The sequence below is a fragment of the Coregonus clupeaformis genome, chromosome 6 (assembly GCF_020615455.1).
Source record: "Coregonus clupeaformis isolate EN_2021a chromosome 6, ASM2061545v1, whole genome shotgun sequence".
NCBI lineage: Eukaryota > Metazoa > Chordata > Actinopteri > Salmoniformes > Salmonidae > Coregonus > Coregonus clupeaformis.
In genome coordinates, this window is record NC_059197.1 from 46,449,351 (window position 1) to 46,467,448 (window position 18,098).

The following is an 18,098-nucleotide window of genomic DNA, read 5'->3' on the forward strand; positions in this document are numbered from 1 at the left end:
CCTTAGGCCTTATTTGGCAGGGACTTTCAGAATTCCCCAAGTGTTCCACACTTTTAACCCCATAGTGACATATCACCAGTCAGTCTCAGTGTCTTCACCCACTTGTCTCCACCTTTCCCTGTGTTAACTAACCCCTCAGGATATTCCAGAGAAGCTGAAAATAAAGAGCACAAACCATTCAAGGGAAAATACACAAGTAATTCAAAAAAACATTACATTTCTCAACATGTCCTGTTGTTAACACAATGGTAAATTACACAAGTGGTTTTGTGTTTGTCTTGCGGTCTGGTACAGGCTGTGTCCCCACTGACGTTTGTCATAGAAGGCAGTGGAGCCAGTCCAAGTGTCTATCCCTACAGCAACATCCCACCTGGCCCAGCCACACCTGCTCTCTCTCTCTCTCTCTCTCTCTCTCTCTCTCTCTCTCTCTCTCTCTCTCTCTCTCTCTCTCTCTCTCTCTCTCTCTCTCTCTCTCTCTCTCTCTCTCTCTCTCTCTCTCTCTCTCTCTCTCTCTATGATACCCCTCATCCCCTGATGGGCACCTCATCACACTGTGCCACAAGTCCACCGTCGTCGCTAACAACCACACCACGCCCCTAACCACCGGCCATCGCCATGGAGATGAAGCAGTCAATGATGATGGACAGAGAGAAGGAAGGAGGACAGAAAGAGAAAGGGGAGGAGACATCGCAGGAGAACGGCAGACTCATGCTGGCTGACGGAGGGGTGGCAGAGAAGGGGGACCCCAAAGTGAACTCTGGTGGTGGGTCAGGAGGGGTGTCCAATGGGTTCCCCACGTCCACAGCGCAGAGCCCCAAGGAGGGAGCGGGGGGTGTACCCGCAGGGGCCCTCAGGACGCTGGTGGTCCAGCAGACCAGTCTGGACCGGCCCCGGGAGACCTGGAGTAAGAAGATGGACTTTCTGTTGTCTGTGATTGGCTACGCCGTGGACCTGGGAAACGTGTGGCGCTTCCCCTACATCTGCTACCAAAACGGCGGAGGTGAGACCAGGGCCTGTTCATTCGAGCACGCTGTTGCAAAAAGTCTAGGTACTCCCTCCTTGTTTCAGGCTGTTTTCTTCCGTTTGGTGCCTAATGAACATGACCCAGGTTGATGGAGAAAGTAACACTGGAAAGGAGAGAATCTGTAGCTGGGTAAAGAGAGGTTGAGGAAAATGACAGAGAAAACTAAACCATCTATAGTATACTGGTAACATTAAGCATTAATGCAGATTTAATATAGTTTTCCACCCATCATCTTTTCACACTTAATCATATAGCTAGATAAATAACCATAAAACAAGATGTATTAATCAGACACAGCGTCCGGAAAACACAGACCATTCAAACCAACCAAAACCTTGATCAAATGAACATTTACACCTCGGACAGAAATAGCACTGGGTAAATACATACACGTTAAACCTTTTGTCTTCTGCAATGAAAACAACAATAAATGAATGTTCCTCTAATGTTCCCAAATGTTTACAAGGGAACTTTATTGTCCTTCGTGCCTTTCTACAACTCTCCTCCTCACATCAAATACGAGCCTCCGATTCCATTTTATTGAATTTGCAATAATAAAATCTGCAATATCCTGTTTCTTTGTTTAGTGGGAGCGAGGGAAAGAGAGATGGAGACAGGGAGACACTTGATAGAAACAACACTATTAATTGTCTGTTTTTATGAGAAGGGCATAAATCTCTTTTCTCTCTCTGTCTGTCTCTTTCTCTCTGTCTGTCTCTTTCTCTCTCGTGCGTTCTCTCTCTCTCTCTCTCTCTCTCTCTCTCTCTCTCTCTCTCTCTCTCTCTCTCTCTCTCTCTCTCTCTCTCTCTCTCTCTCTCTCTCTCTCTCTCTCTCTCTCTCTCTCTCTCTCTCTCTCTCTCTCTCTCTCATGCTCTCATGCTCTCTCTCATTCTCTCTCATTCTCTCTCATTGCTTAATAACCTGTCTCCTAGTCCCAGCTACTAAATCAACAGTTATCTTTGCTTTCATGTCAACCACACAGATATAAATTCCTAATCAAATACAGAGAGAAACAGGGGCTTGTCTGGACTGGTACTCTCCAGGGTTCGGCATGTCTTCTTTCTCTCTGACATCACTCCCCTTGCTCTTTAGGGTCAGGTACAGGTCAATGTTTAATGTTCCAGATGTTGTTGACAGTTGTTAGATGAGGTGTGTATAAACCTGGCAAAGAGTGCAGATATTACACATGTGGACTTTATATTTTTGACTCATGAATGAAATTATTTTACTCAATATACCCCAACCCCCTCTCTCTCTCTCTCTCTCTCTCTCTCTCTCTCTCTCTCTCTCTCTCTCTCCCCTTTTATCTCCCCCCCTCTGTCGCTCTCCCTCTCTCTCTCCCCCTTTATCTATCCCCTCTGTCTCTCTCCCTCTCTATCTCCCCCTTTATCTACCCCCCTCTGTCTCTCTCCCTCTCTCTCTCCCCCTTTATCTACCCCCTCTGTCTCTCTCCCTCTCTATCTCCCCCTTTATCTACCCCCCTCTGTCTCTCTCCCTCTCTCTCTCCCCTTTTATCTACCCCCCTCTGTCTCTCTCCCTCTCTATCTCCCCCTTTATCTACCCCCTCTGTCTCTCTCCCTCTCTCTCTCCCCTTTTATCTACCCCCCTCTGTCGCTCTCCTCTCTCTCTCCCCCTTTATCTATCCCCTCTGTCTCTCTCCCTCTCTATCTCCCCCTTTATCTCCCCCCTCTGTCTCTCTCCCTCTCTCTCTCCCCCTTTATCTACCCCCCTCTGTCTCTCTCCCTCTCTATCTCCCCCTTTATCTACCCCCTCTGTCTCTCTCCCTCTCTCTCTCCCCTTTTATCTACCCCCCTCTGTCTCTCTCCCTCTCTCGCCCCCTTTATCAACCCCACTCTGTCTCTCTCCCCATCCCTCTCTCTCCCCATCCCTCTCTCTCCCCCTTCTCTCCTACCTCTTCTACCTCTCCTACCTCTCCTACCTCTCCTACCTCTTCTACCTCTCCTACCTCTCCTACCTCTTCTACCTCTCCTACCTCTTCTACCTCTCCTACCTCTCCTACCTCTCCTACCTCTCCTACCTCTTCTACTTCTCCTACCTCTTCTACCTCTTCTACCTCTTCTACCTCTCCTACCTCTCCTACCTCTTCTACCTCTCCTACCTCTTCTACCTCTTCTACCTCTCCTACCTCTCCTGTTGTCCCAGGGGCCTTCCTACTCCCCTACATGTTGATGGCAGTATTCGGCGGCGTGCCTCTGTTCTACATGGAGCTGGCACTGGGGCAGTTCCACCGCAGCGGCTGCATCTCCATCTGGAAACACATCTGCCCCATCTTCAAGGGTAAGAAGAGGGGAGGGGAGGGGAGGGGAGGGGATTTTACAAATGTTGTAAATTTGGAGTCAGGGGAGAAGAGGAGTCGGGGGAGAAGAGGAGTCGGGAGAGAAGAGATGTCCGGGGAGAAGAGGAGTCGGGGGAGAAAAGGAGTCGGGGGATGAGAGGAGAAGAGTGGAGTGGCAGATCCAGAGAGACAGTGACCAGCTAGCTGCCTGTTACAGCAGATAGATGAGTGAATGTCTGAGAGACAGATAATATGAACTCTCCGACCCCTTCGGCACATTCCTCATGAAAGCCTCTTCATCCCCTTGATGTTATGATGTCCAGCTCTCTGTTATGGAAATTGTCACATTTCCCATGGAAATGCCAGCATGCTTAGAAACGTGATGTTATGGAAATCTTAGTTGTTTCCAAATGTCATATCCTACTTGAGTTGAACTTGAATTAGCTTGAGAATAGATAGATAGGTATAGATCTCTGAGTGATGGAGGGAGCGAGTGAGCACCGACCGAACCAACCAACGCCAAAACACAGAACACACCTTCATCAAACTCTCTTCTCATCTGGTCAGAGTCTGGTCTAGCGCCAGTTCAATGCCCTGGTCCACCACTTACCTCATTTGTCACTCTACCCCACTCTCTGCCTCCTCTCATTCATTCATACCTGTGTTATTCCTAATGTAAAACCAAACTCCATCACAAACTCTCTCGCTCTCTCTTTCCACCAGGTATTAGCTTCACCATCTATATATGATTATAGGACATTGTAAAGGGGTTGTACAGGCTTATGACAAGTCTGACAATGCATTATAATAACAGCATTGTAATGCATTATACCTATACAGTCTAAGTCAAGTGTTATTTTTCTTTCTGCTAAAGGTATTGGCTTCACCATCTGTATCATAGCGTTCGCTGTACAGTGCCTTGTACTACAACACCATCATGTCAAACTTTCCCCTCTCTCTCAACATCTCCCTTTCCCTCCCTCCCTATAGGTATCGGCTTCGCCATCTGCATCATAGCGCTGTATATAGCGTTCTACTACAACACCATCATGGCGTGGGCCCTGTATTACCTCCTGGCGTCGTTCCGGCCCACCCTGCCCTGGACCACGTGCTCCAACCCCTGGAACACGGTCAACTGCCTCCGCTACCTGTCCACCGACAGCAACGTCACCTGGACCAACACCTCCACCTCGCCCGCCGAGGAGTTCTATACGTAAGTCAAGACATGTAAGTGCAAGGGTAGGATGGAGGGAAGAGCAAAGGGATGCCAGGATTGGTAGAGGAGGGATGGGTAGGATGGAGGGAAGAGCAAAGGGATGCCAGGGGTTGGTAGAGGAGGGAGGGGTAGGATGGAGGGAAGAGCAAAGGGATGCCAGGGTTGGTAGAGGAGGGAGGGGTAGGATGGAGGGAAGAGCAAAGGGATGCCAGGGTGGGTAGAGGAGGGATGGGTAGGATGGAGGGAAGAGCAAAGGGATGCCAGGTTGGTAGAGGAGGGAGGGGTAGGATGGAGGGAAAAGCAAAGGGATGCCAGGGGTTGGTAGAGGAGGGATGGGTAGAATGGAGGGAAGAGCAAAGGGATGCCGGGGGTGGTAGAGGAGGGAGGGGTAGGATGGAGGGAAGAGCAAAGGGATGCCAGGTTGGTAGAGGAGGGAGGGGTAGGATGGAGGGAAGAGCAAAGGGATGCCAGGGGTTGGTAGAGGAGGGATGGGTAGGATGGAGGGAAGAGCAAAGGGATGCCAGGGTTGGTAGAGGAGGGAGGGGTAGGATGGAGGGAAGAGCAAAGGGATGCCAGGGTTGGTAGAGGAGGGAGGGGTAGGATGGAGGGAAGAGCAAAGGGATGCCAGGGTTGGTAGAGGAGGGAGGGGTAGGATGGAGGGAAGAGCAAAGGGATGCCAGGGTGGGTAGAGGAGGGATGGGTAGAATGGAGGGAAGAGCAAAGGGATGCCAGGGTGGGTAGAGGAGGGAGGGGTAGGATGGAGGGAAGAGCAAAGGGATGCCAGGGTTGGTAGAGGAGGGATGGGTAGAATGGAGGGAAGAGCAAAGGGATGCCAGGGTTGGTAGAGGAGGGAGGGGTAGGATGGAGGGAAGAGCAAAGGGATGCCAGGGTTGGTAGAGGAGGGATGGGTAGGATGGAGGGAAGAGCAAAGGGATGCCAGGGTTGGTAGAGGAGGGAGGGGTAGGATGGAGGGAAGAGCAAAGGGATGCCAGGTTGGGTAGAGGAGGGAGGGGTAGGATGGAGGGAAGAGCAAAGGGATGCCAGGTTGGGTAGAGGAGGGAGGGGTAGGCGGCATGATAGGTTCCATGGAGAAGAGGGAGTAGAGACAGAGAGGACAGTGACTGGATGGGTGGATGAAAGGCAGATATGGAAGATGGATAGGCGGAGGGAGATAGGGAGAAGACGTGGCAGATAGAATGGAGGTAAACAATTGAAGGATTGATGGAGGGAGCAGTAGGTAAAACATTGAGGAGAGATGTTCCCTATATGGTATACAGCCGGTAGATGGCTACACAATTTTAGTTGTTTCAACTAATTAGTATTAAGTAACTGTTTCCACAGCTTTTTTTGTTTAGTCAACTTTTCGGTTAAAGTGTTACCTGAACTTAAAATGTTTAGTTGGCCCAAACTTGTCTCATATGTTAATTCAACTATTATGTGTGCCTCTAACTAAAAAAGGCTATGCAACTGGTTACACATACACACACACAAACAGTGCTTTTAAAATGCAATGTTTTCAACGTATATATTTGACACAGCTTGACATACATGTTTACATTGTGCATGTTCATTTATACAGTAATTATTATTCAACATGAACTCACAACCTTTTGGTTCATGGCATTCCGATCTTCCTGCTACGCCACCATGTCTGTGTCAATTATCAGTAAATCTGTCTTCTCTCATCATTCATTTGATTAACTTATTTCAGCAATTTGAGGGTTTTCTGTATAGTTCTCCAATGTTGGTGCTTCATATTACTCTTTTAATGTCACTCCATAATCACTATGATAAATACAATCGGTTTTCTTGAGTGTACTTTTAACAGAGCTGAGATTTACTTTGAAATGCAAAGTGTAGCAAAACAGTTGAAATCAGTCGTTGACACAGACATGGTGGCGTAGCAGGAAGATTGGAATGCCATGAACCAAGAGGTTGTGAGTTCAAATCCCAGGTGAGGACATGTTGACTGATAAATACTGTATAAATGAACATGCACCCGTGGAGGCTGGTAGGAGGAGCTATAGGAGGACGGGCTCATTGTAATGGCTTTAATGCAATAAATGGAACAGAGTAAAATGTGGTTTCCATATGTTTGATACCATTCCATTCATTCCATTCCAGCCATTACAATGAGCCCGACCTCCTATAGCTCCTCCCACCAGCCTCCTCTGACATGTACTTGTAATCATGTATATCAACGTGTGTCCAATATGCAAGTCGAAAAAATGGTATGCCAAAAGCACTGTGTGTGTGTGTGTAACTTGTTCCACAGTCTTTTTTAGTTAGTTAATAATAATTTCTGCCTAAGTTTTCTCAAGATGGAGCTAAGTTTGGGTCAACTAAACATTTTAAGGTCAGGTAACACTCTGAGAGAGAGAGAGAGAGAGAGAGAGAGAGAGAGAGAGAGAGAGAGAGAGAGAGAGAGAGAGAGAGAGAGAGAGAGAGAGAGAGAGAGAGAGAGAGAGAGAGAGAGAGAGAGAGAGAGAGAGAGAGAGAGAGAGAGAGAGAGAGAGAAGAGGAGAGAGAGAGAGAGAGAGAGAGAGAGAGAGAGAGAGAGAGAGAGAGAGAGAGAGAGAGAGAGAGAGAGAGAGAGAGAGAGAGAGAGAGAGAGAGAGAGAGAGAGAGAGAGGAGAGAGAGAGAGAGGAGAGAGAGAGAGAGAGAGAGAGAGAGAGAGAGAGAGAGAGAGAGAGAGAGAGAGAGAGAGAGAGAGAGAGAGAGAGAGAGAGAGAGAGAGAGAGAGAGAGAGAGAGAGAGAGAGAGAGAGAGAGGAGGAGGGGAACGCGCTAATTAGCTAATTAAACTGAAGCGATACTGGCAAGAGCAACTGTTACTTTTCTTTCAAAATACCATCAAATTATTCCTACATATCTGCAGCAAGCAACCTGCCAACCGCAGATATACGAATGCTTTTCCTATTCTCTCTTGATCACTCCGTTTCCACATAAATGGCTCCTTTCTGTTATTCTGTCTCATCCCTCTCTTCTCAACCTTCTTTTCCCGCTCATCTCTCTCTTCTCGCTGATTCCTGTCTTCCCGACAATCCATGTCCTCCCCCTGATTGTTCACCCCTCTCCTCATCTCTCATCCCTCTCTCACCCCTCTCTCTCCTTATCCCTCTCTCTCCTTCTCCTCTGACAGCTTCCTCCTCATCCCTCTCTCGTTCTCCTTCTCCTCTGACAGCTTCCTCCTCATCCCTCTCTCCTTATCCTTCTCCTCTGACAGCTTCCTCCTCATCACTCTCTCTCCTCATCCTTCTCCTCTGACAGCTTCCTCCTCATCCCTCTCTCCTTATCCTTCTCCTCTGACAGCTTCCTTCTCATCCCTCTCTCCTTATCCTTCTCCTCTGACAGCTTCCTCCTTATCCCTCTCTCTCCTTATCCTTCTCCTCTGACAGCTTCCTCCTCATCCCCCTCTCTCCTCACTCCTCTCTCTTTGCCCTCCTCTCCTCATCCATTTCGGTCATCCCTCTCTCCTCTGTTCCGTATAGGCGTCAGGTACTGCAGGTGCACATGTCTCCAGGTCTGCACCAGCTTGGCAGTGTGAGTTGGCAGCTGGCTCTCTGTCTCCTGTTCATCTTCACCATTGTCTACTTCAGCATCTGGAAGGGAGTCAAGACCTCTGGCAAGGTGAGCACGGCTGAGGACGGGGAGGAGGGATGGGGAATGGGGGGGAGGAGGGATGGAGGGATGGAGAAACAGTAGATAAACAGTAGATAAACAGTAGGTAAATACTGTGAACTCTATTTCTCACTGATGTCTTCTATTCATAGTTGCCCTTCTCTCTCTCTCTCTGTCGCTCCCTGTATCTCTTCCTTCACTCTCTCTCTCTCTCTCTCTCTTTCTCTCTCTTCCTCTCTCTCCCCCGCTCTCCGCCCTCCCCCCTCTCTCTCTCCTCCACCCCTCTCTCTCTCTCTCTCTCACCCACCCGCTCTCCCCTCTCTGCCCCACTCCCCTCTCTCTCCCCAACCCCTCTCTCTCTCCCCCACTCCTCTCTCTCTTTCACCCGCTCTCCCCCTCTCTCTCTCCCCCATCCCTCTGTCCCCACCCCTCTTTCTCTCTCCCCCCCACCTCTCTCTCTCTCGCTCTCCCCCACCCCTCTATCTCTCTCTCTCCCCCCCCCCTCTATCTCTCTCTCTCTCCCCCACCCCTCTCTCTCAGGTGGTGTGGGTGACAGCCACGTTCCCCTACCTTGTCCTGCTGGTGCTGCTCGTTCGTGGGGCCACTCTGCCCGGGGCCTGGAGGGGCGTGGTCTTCTACCTCAAACCTGATTGGGGGAAACTACTCAGCACCACGGTGAGCTGGTTTAGGTTTCCAGCCAATCTTGTGTCATCATACAACACACTGACACCGAATCTTACTGCCTGATGTCTTCCTTATCACTAGTTTGTCTCCTTCCCGCTTTATCTTCTCTCTCTCTCTCTCTCTCTCTCTCTCTCTCTCTCTCTCTCTCTCTCTCTCTCTCTCCCTTTCCCTCCAGGTATGGATTGATGCAGCAGCTCAGATCTTCTTCTCTCTGGGGCCAGGTTTCGGGGTGCTCCTGGCCTTTGCCAGCTACAACCCCTTTCACAACAACTGCTACAAGTGAGACTCCATTTTTCTCTTGATACAGTAGAATGTGTTTATGAACCTGCCATATGGAATGTATTTCTCCATGTTGCCATTATTTTGCCTGTGACTTGTTAATCCTCTCTCTTTTTTCTCCAATCACCCTCTTCAACCCCTCTTTCTGTATTTATCCCTCACTCCCCCCTCTCTCTCTACCTCCCTCCTTTTCTCTCCCCCCTCTCACCAACCCTTTACCCCCCCCCTATCTCTCTCTCTCTCCCCCTCTCTCAGGGATGCGTTGATGACCAGCTCGGTGAACTGCCTGACCAGTTTCCTTTCTGGGTTTGTCATCTTTACCGTGCTCGGCTACATGGCTGAGATGCGCAAAATAGGCGTGGAGAACGTAGCCAAGGACGCTGGTAAATCAATCAATCAAATCCCAAATTGAAAATCTACTTTTCATATGCAGCAGTTGTTGTATGATTTTTTTTTACATCAAGGCCCGTATTCATAAAGAGTCTCAGAGTAGGAGTGCTGATCTAGGATCAGGTGTTCTCCCCCTTCCCTTGTAATCTTATTCAATATGATCTTAAAGGCCCAGTGCAGTCAAAAACGTGAGTTTCCTGTGTTTTATATATATTTCCACACTATGAGGTTGGAATAATACTGTGAAATTGTGAAAATGATGATAATGCCCTTTTAGTGTAAGAACTGTTTGAAAAGAACACCTGAAATTTCAGCCTGTTTTGGTGGGATGGAGTTTTGGCCTGCCTGGTGACATCAATGACCAATAAGAAAGAGAGTTCCAAACCTCTCTGCCAATAACAGCTAGTTTTCAGTTTTCCCCTCCCCACTCAGACCACTCCCAGACAGTCCTTGCAAAATTCTTGCTTGAGAAATTGCTCTTTGCTAGGAATAATATTTTCTCTCTATTTTTGACCATTTAATTGAAAACAATCACAGTAAGGTTAGTTATTGTTACCCAGAAATGATTTGATATTGAGATAAAAACGGCTGCATTGGACCTTTAATGGAAAAGTGATCCTAGATCAGCACTCCTACTCTGATACGCTTTAGAAATACAGGCCCAGATAGTTCACAGCTTATCTGAGTTCAGACAGTCATTGAAATCTGGCAAGTGAGTACAGACCAGACCGTGGAGAATCCTAACATAAGATACATGCGCATAACAAATTATCTGCTACGGTTCTAGTTACGCTTGCATACATCAAGACAGGACTAACAGCTCTTTATTCCTTTTTTGATAAAGGCCCAATACCACATTTAAAAGCCTCAGGGGCCCTGTATGGAAATAATTACAATGCCTTAAGTGGTTTCAAACATGAAAGAGGACAGTTAAGATGCCACATTTCGACCATGCGTGTGTGTGTACCCTTTCTTAACATGTTGATTGTCTGTCTCTTCTGCCAGGTCCCAGTCTGCTGTTCATCATCTATGCTGAAGCCATCGCCAACATGCCCGCTGCCACCTTCTTTGCCATCATCTTCTTCCTCATGATCATCATGCTGGGGCTGGACAGCACGGTCAGTGGCACATACACACACAAGTGCGCACACAGATTAATACATATATACAAATATACACATCCATACACACACAGTAATCACACAGAATTATTAGACTGGTTTTCAAATCAATTAATGTCAATTTTTTTATCAGTGTATTTTTATTATGTGTACAAATGTATTTAACCCAGGCTCTCAGGTTGTGTTGAGTGTGTATTCAGCCAATCAGGCTCTGAGCGTAGAGGAGGGTGGTACTGTCAACAGAACTTATTGTTATGCTGAAGGAACAGTTTGTGTCTGAGGGTCTTTCTGTCTGGGTTTGCCTGTTTTTGTGATATTCTATAGCTATGATTTTCTTTCTCTCTCCTTCTCTCTCTCTCTCCTCTGTGTTACTCCTCTACTGACTCCTTCTCTCTCCCTCTCAATTCAATTTCAGTTTAATGTCTCCCTTCTTGTCTTCCTGTGTAGTTTGCCGGTCTGGAGGGGGTGATCACAGCCATGCTGGATGAGTTCCCCCAGTTGTTGTCAAGGAGGAGGGAGTGGTTTGTCCTGGGCCTGGTGTGTGTCTGCTACCTGGGAGCCCTCTCCACCCTCACCTACGTGAGTCTCCTCTTCTACCCTCACCTACGTGAGTCTCCTCTCCACCCTCACCTACGTGAGTCTCCTCTCCACCCTCACCTACGTGAGTCTCCTCTCCACCCTCACCTATGTGAGTCTCCTCTTCTACCCTCACCTATGTGAGTCTCCTCTCCACCCTCACCTACGTGAGTCTCCTCTCCACTCCATCCAGCCTCAGTCCCACTCCACCCAGCCTCAGTCCCACTCCACCCAGCCTCAGTCCCCTTGGCTCATTACCCAGGGTATTGTCCTTTCATCCAATCCGGTTTTTATGTGGTTATTTAGCAATGTCAAGAATCTCCTGAATGGCGTGAAGCAATGGAAAATAAGCTGAAGTGGAAATCAGCTAGCAGTATATACTGTATAAATGTCTCTATAGTCTCTATAGCTTGTTTCCCAACACCCACACATTTCTCTTGAACTCTGTTTTAGGGAGGTGCGTTTGTGGTGAAACTGTTTGAGGAGTATGCCACGGGACCTGCTGTCATCACTGTGGTCTTCCTAGAAGTCATCGCCGTTTCCTGGTTCTACGGTAAACTGACAATGATATTGCTGACAAGGCCCACATTGTCACATAGTCTGACATTCTTTGGATTCAGCTTCTTTTTTTTCTTTTTATGGATGTGTGGTTGTGATTGGTTTGTTATCTGACTGCACTAGAAATGTCTCATTTGGGACAATAAAGACAATGGATGGATGGATTGATAAGTCGATTGATTGATTGATTGATTTCTATTCCATATTGAGACACTTCATTGTGTGTCTTTGTGTCCATTTTCAGGCACGAGTCGTTTCTGTGCTGATGTCCATATGATGCTGGGCTTCTCCCCTGGACTGTTCTGGAAGGTGTGCTGGGTAGCCATCTGCCCCATCTTCCTACTGGTGAGACCCCCCCCCCCACACACACACACACACACACCGGCTGTATATACCTGTTCGAAATACCACCTCCTCTATGTCTCATCTCTCCTCAGTTCATCATTGTCAGTTTCCTGGCGTTCCCCCCGGAGGTGAAGTTGTTTGACTATGTCTACCCACCCTGGACCACTGTTCTGGGCTACTGCATCGGAGTGTCCTCCTTCATCTGTGTACCAGCCTATATGGTGTACCACCTGCTCACCACCAAAGGGACCTTTAAACAGGTAAGAGCCACCAGAGGGCTTGGGGTGGGCCTCTCCCCCTCCAGTCCCCCTTCCGTCCCCCTGCCATCACCAGGCTACTAACAGACGACACAATCAAAGGGAGAGTAGGAATACAATCCACGACGGCTTCCAGACCTTACGGTTCAAACACACACGCATGCAAGCACACACACGCACACACACACGCAAACATAGACAAGCGACAGACACCAAAGCACCTGCACACTGTTACGTTGCCAAGACAGAAAACAGCCCCTTGTTTGAGAAGACATACAGACAGACAGACATCAAACAGCATGGTACACACAGCACCTTCCTCCCTCCTCTCCCTGCCTTTGATAAACCTGTCATCCAATAAGCCCAGTGTTTGCCCCAGTGCCACACCACACAATGGGGCTGAAAGACAGTGTCAGCAGAGGGGTGTGTGTGTTACGTGTGTGTTCTGGTCATACATCTGTGTTAGTGTGTGTTACGTGTGTGAGCATTGTATGCCTAACCTGCTGCTGCGGCCAGTGAGCGTAGACAGATGGTACAGAGCGAGGTCAGAAGGACATAAAGTCTGTGTGACAGCACTCAATAAGAACGATCTGTTGGGTTACGCCACAGTTATACCAGGCACTACTTCTTGCGCACAAACTACCAGAAATCAGTCACTTTCAATGGAAGCAGACACAGGAAAGTCCCAATTTATGAGTGGCGCGGCCGTGCAATAACCAATCCGTGGAAGGGAGGGGTCTCGGGAGATAGCTTTGACACTGTGCTGGAAAGGCTAACAGCCAACGTGCCAATTTGCGTGTTGTTCGGAAGATAGAACCACAAGGAGAGATCTCTGCGATTCCTTGCCACAAGATAACTTCTAGCATAACCGGACTGTTACAAGGTGAACCCAACACTCAATTACAATGGATGACATGAAATAACACTGGTGTCCCTTCCCCCCCCTCTCTTTTCTATCCTTCCCTTCCTCCCTTCCTTATCCCCCAGCGTCTCCTGAAGGGCATCACCCCTGTACCCAGTGGGCCTCACAGTGACATTATCATCACCCACGCTGTCTGACCCAGTGGTCTGGCCAGGCCAAGTGGACTACACTACCCTCTGCTGGACATAGAGCACAACTGTAGGACGGGGAGGGTTCGTCACCTCCCTCACTTCTCCTCCAGAACCCCCACAGCAGACTTCAGCACTAAGGCACCCCGTCCATCCCACTGACCCCAGGGCTGAGGTGGGGTGCTGGGCCATACTGTCTGCAGCATTCCACCCCTCACCTCCTCCCTCATCTCCCTCCTGGCTCATTCTGTTAGCTAACCGTTAGCGGCTAATGTCATCACTGTTTTCATACTGGCACACGCTGGTCTGAGCATTTCAACCACCAGACAGAGGGTTTTAGATGCCACAGCACAATGACATGTGTACTGTTATTGACACATAACGCATCCTTTAAAGTCTATACCTGTCCATTACAACTGGGATCCATCCAGACCGTATGAGACATAAACATACACACTTCCTTGTCTCTACTCTGTCAGGTCCACTAAACAATTTTTATATCACAAACAAACATCTCATCTCACGGCTTCATTTGACATTCTGTCCTTGTTTCATGAGTTCTGCATTCCGATATTTAGCTGGACATTGGTTGCAAAATGCAGGTATCTTTTTACATTTCTAAATTAAGCCAAATATTACATGGATATTTCTACAGGTATTTCCAGATGTGAGCTGTTGTCATGTTTTAGGATGACTTGGTGGGAGCTTGTCAGTGTTTCTGAATGGGAACGGGATGGCTGAACCTATAAAGGGCCTTGTTGAGTGTCGGAGCATCTCCACACTGTGAGGCGCTGAATGTTGGTGTAGCATGATGCACTACAGTACTGATTATGCTCTGTAACAATATCCAGGTTGTTCAGAAGGGAACGCAGGGCTTTGTCCAGTCGTATGTGGGGGGATTATTTAGCTGCAGCATGGAAGGCTCTGGTGGGTGTGCGCATGTGCATGTTGTGTGTAAGATGTAAGAGTGTTTGTGCCTGGGTGATTTTGTGTGTGTGTGTGTGTGTGTGTGTGTGTGTGTGTGTGTGTGTGTGTGTGTGTGTGTGTGTGTGTGTGTGTGTGTGTGTGTGTGTGTGTGTGTGTGTGGTGTGTGTGTGTGTTGTGTGTGTGTGTGTGTGTGTGTGTGTGTGTGTGTGTGTGTGTGTGTGTGTGTGTGTGTGTGTGTGTGTGTGTGTGTGTGTGTGTGTGTGTGACAAAAATGGAAGGAACGTGGGGAGAACCTACCCTGTGCAGATCAGAAGGAGTTGTGGGTTATATTATTGCAATATAAGATGTGTATTTATTTTAAAGAATTATTATTGCTGTCAAATCTATGTATGCGTTCATGTATTTGTTTATCTCATTTGCTATAAACTGACATGCTGATTTAGTTGGATTTAGTCTTAATATGTCAAACGCAATTTCCGCGTTAATTGCCTATAGTGGGAACCAAATATCGATCACAACTATTTTCATCTCCATCGCTCAGTCCTCGAGGATGTGTCTGAAATAGATATCTGTCTATACTTTCTACCTAATAATCTGTTGTGTGTTGGAATGAGAGTAAAAGTTGACATGTACGTGTGTATTAAGTGAGTCTTGGTATCGGTGTATATCTCTTTATTCTGTGAATACCTGTCTACTCTCTTGAACCCATTATGTTTGTGTGTGCCTGGGTTCAAATACTATAGGGAATCTTTCAAATACTTTAGTGTTTTCTTTGGCCTGCCTAATGCCAGATGGGCGGGGTTTGCAGGTTTGCGACTGTTCTATTGGTTCCATTGAACCAGGCAATCAAATCTGAAGTATTTGAAAAATATTCTAATAGTATTTCAACTCGGGATTGGTGTACGTGTGAGCATGCATACCTTGCGTGTGCGTGTGTGCATACGTGTGTGTATGTGTGTCAGCGTGCGTGTGTACATTATGAGCAGAAGTAGCAGTGTCAGACTTTGTCATCTCTGTCAGTGTGTGCATGCCAATGTGTGTAACCTGTGCTTCAACTTGAGTCTGTGAAGTAATCTCGTCTTGTTCTTCGGCAAAATATCCAATGAAGATGATGTTAAAATCCCTCCCTCGTACCTCTCGAGCCTATATAATGTATGATCTATGTACGTCTGTAAAATATTGTATTGAGAAATAAACCTGTATAGAAGAAATATATAAATATATATGAATTAATAGATAAATAAAGTTAAGATATAAATGAGTAGCTATGCCTCTTGCATTTTTTCCCCCCAATGCTTTTGTAACACTGTTTTTTATGTTTTGTCACATTGTAACACTTGAATTGGGTTCATTTCTGAGATTATTTTAGGAATGAGGTAGTTTAGTTCTGAGGGCACAGTTAGACAGTCCATTTTCCACTATACACATCCCACAGCTAGGGGCAGTAGCTCGGGCCAGGTGCTTGAAGCACCAGCAAGGCTTGATAAGTGATTGCTCACAGGTGTGGGTGATTGGCGGGTAATTAGTTATTGAGAGGTGGGTCAAAGATTTTCTATTATATTGACAAGATAGTCGAGTGATCGCTCTAACAATGGAAATACATGTCCTCAAAGAAGGCAGGCGGGACGAAGGAGATCAGGTGGGACCATTCTAGCCAATGAGAGGGCAGATACGTGTGCGAACAACCGGCACAACTTCGATATAAAGTAGTTTTTTACAAAGTTGCCTAAATGCCACGTGCGTCCACTTAAATCAGTGCATTCCTTACAACCTAACCATTATGAAACTTCTATTCGATCAAATATGTCTCACGTAGCAAATTAGCAATACCATTTTTTGTTGACCAAATTCGACACTCATTGCCCTCCATACACATATTCCTCACTTCGTGGTCTTGTTTTCATGGACAGATTTTGAGAGGAGTAAATCCTCTCGCTTCGCTTCTTCCTCTCTCCTGAAACTTTCAGACTGCAGAGAGAGGGGGAGTGGAACTATCGCCCTGCTTCCGCTCCTGGTTCTATATATACTGAGCAAAAATATAAACGCAACATGTAAAGTGTTGGGCCCATGTTTCATGAGCTGAAACAAAAGATCCCAGAAATATTCCATACGCACAAAAAGCTTATTTAGCTCATATTTTGAGCACAAATTTGTTTACATCCCTGTTAGTGAGCACTTATCCTTTGCCAAGATAATCCATCCACCTTACAGGTGTGGCATATCAATAAGCTGATTAAACAGCATGATCATTACACAGGTGCACCTTGTAATGTGGACAATAAAAGGCCACACTAAAATGGTGCCGGAGGGGATGGCTGCCGTTTTACGGGCTCCTAACCAACTGTGCTACTTTATGTGTTTTTTCACATTGTTTGTAACTTATTTTATACATAATGTTGCTGCTACCGTCTCTTATGACCGAAAAGAGCTTCTGGATATCAGAACAACAATTATTCACCTCGAACTGGACGAAGGTTTTTCTTTAATGAGTCCGACGCGAAGGATATACTGTTTCTCTGAGACCATGCCCAAATCCCCGTCATTCGCGTGAAGAAAAGACGGACGTACAGGGGGCGGAGCTCGGTGTGACTTGTGAGAATTCGTCGCAAGTGGGTAACCCACCTCTACCATCCGTTCTATTCGCCAACGTGCAATCACTGGAGAATAAACTGGATGCGCTCCGTTCGAGACTATCCTACCAACGGGACATTAAAAACTGTAATATCTTATGTTTCACGAGTCGTGGCTGAACGACGACACGGATAATATACAGTTGGCTGGGTTTTCCGTGCATCGGCAGGCCTGAACAGCTACGTCCGGTAAGACGAGGAGTGGTGGTGTGTGTCTATTTGTCAATAAAAGCTGGTGTGCAATGTTTAATATTAAGGAAGTCTCTAGGTATTACTTGCCTGAGGAAGAGTACCTCATGATAAGCTATAGACCACACTATCTACCAAGAGAGTTTTCATCTATATTTTTTGTAGCCGTCTACTTACCACCAAAACCCGATGCTGGCACTAAGACCGCACTCAACGAGCTGGATAAGGCCATAAGCAAACAAGAAAATGCTCATCCAGAAGCGGCGCTCCTAGCGGCCGATGACTTTAATGCAGGCAAACTTAAATCCATTTTACCTAATTTCTACCAGCATGTGACGTGCAACCAAAGGGAAAAACACCAAGAACACATTTTACTCCACAAACAGAGATGCATACAAAGCTCTCCCTCGCCCTCCATTTGGCAAATCTGACCATAATTATATCCTCCTTCCTGCTTACAAGCAAAAACTAAAACAGGAAGTACAAGTGACTCGCTCAATACGGAAGTAGTCAGATGACGCGGATGCTACGCTACAGGACTGTTTTGCTAGCACAGAGTGGAATATGTTCTGTGATTCATCCAATGGCATTGAGGAGTATACCACCCCAGTCACCGGCTTCATCAATAAGTGCATCGACGTCGTCATCCCCCACAGTGACCATGTGTACATATCCCAACCAGAAGCCATGGATCACAGGCAACATCCGCACCGAGCTAAAGGCTAGAGCTGATGCTTTCAAGGAGCGGGACACAATGTGAAATCCCACTATGCCCTCAGACGAACCATCAAACAGGCAAAGCGTCAATACAGGATTAAGATTGAATCCTACTACACCGGCTCTGACGCTCTTCGGATGTGGCAGGGCTTGCAAACTATTACGGACTACAAAGGGAAACCCAGCCGCGAGCTGCCCAGTGACGTGAGCCTACCAGA

The 18,098-nt window shown here is 47.2% G+C and overlaps 1 protein-coding gene across 1 annotated transcript; it reads left to right on the top strand.

Annotated features, from left to right (window-relative positions):
* Positions 1-474: 474 nt before the first annotated feature.
* Positions 475-14,473, top strand: LOC121567474 (sodium-dependent serotonin transporter). The gene is made up of 13 exons (XM_041877539.2): positions 475-1,000; positions 3,188-3,322; positions 4,311-4,533; positions 8,028-8,166; positions 8,698-8,832; positions 9,017-9,120; positions 9,376-9,503; positions 10,516-10,628; positions 11,079-11,210; positions 11,661-11,760; positions 12,010-12,110; positions 12,203-12,370; positions 13,355-14,473. The coding sequence occupies exons 1-13, from the start codon at positions 616-618 to the stop codon at positions 13,424-13,426; spliced, it is 1,935 nt and encodes a 644-aa protein (XP_041733473.1). The 5' UTR covers positions 475-615; the 3' UTR covers positions 13,427-14,473.
* Positions 14,474-18,098: the final 3,625 nt, after the last annotated feature.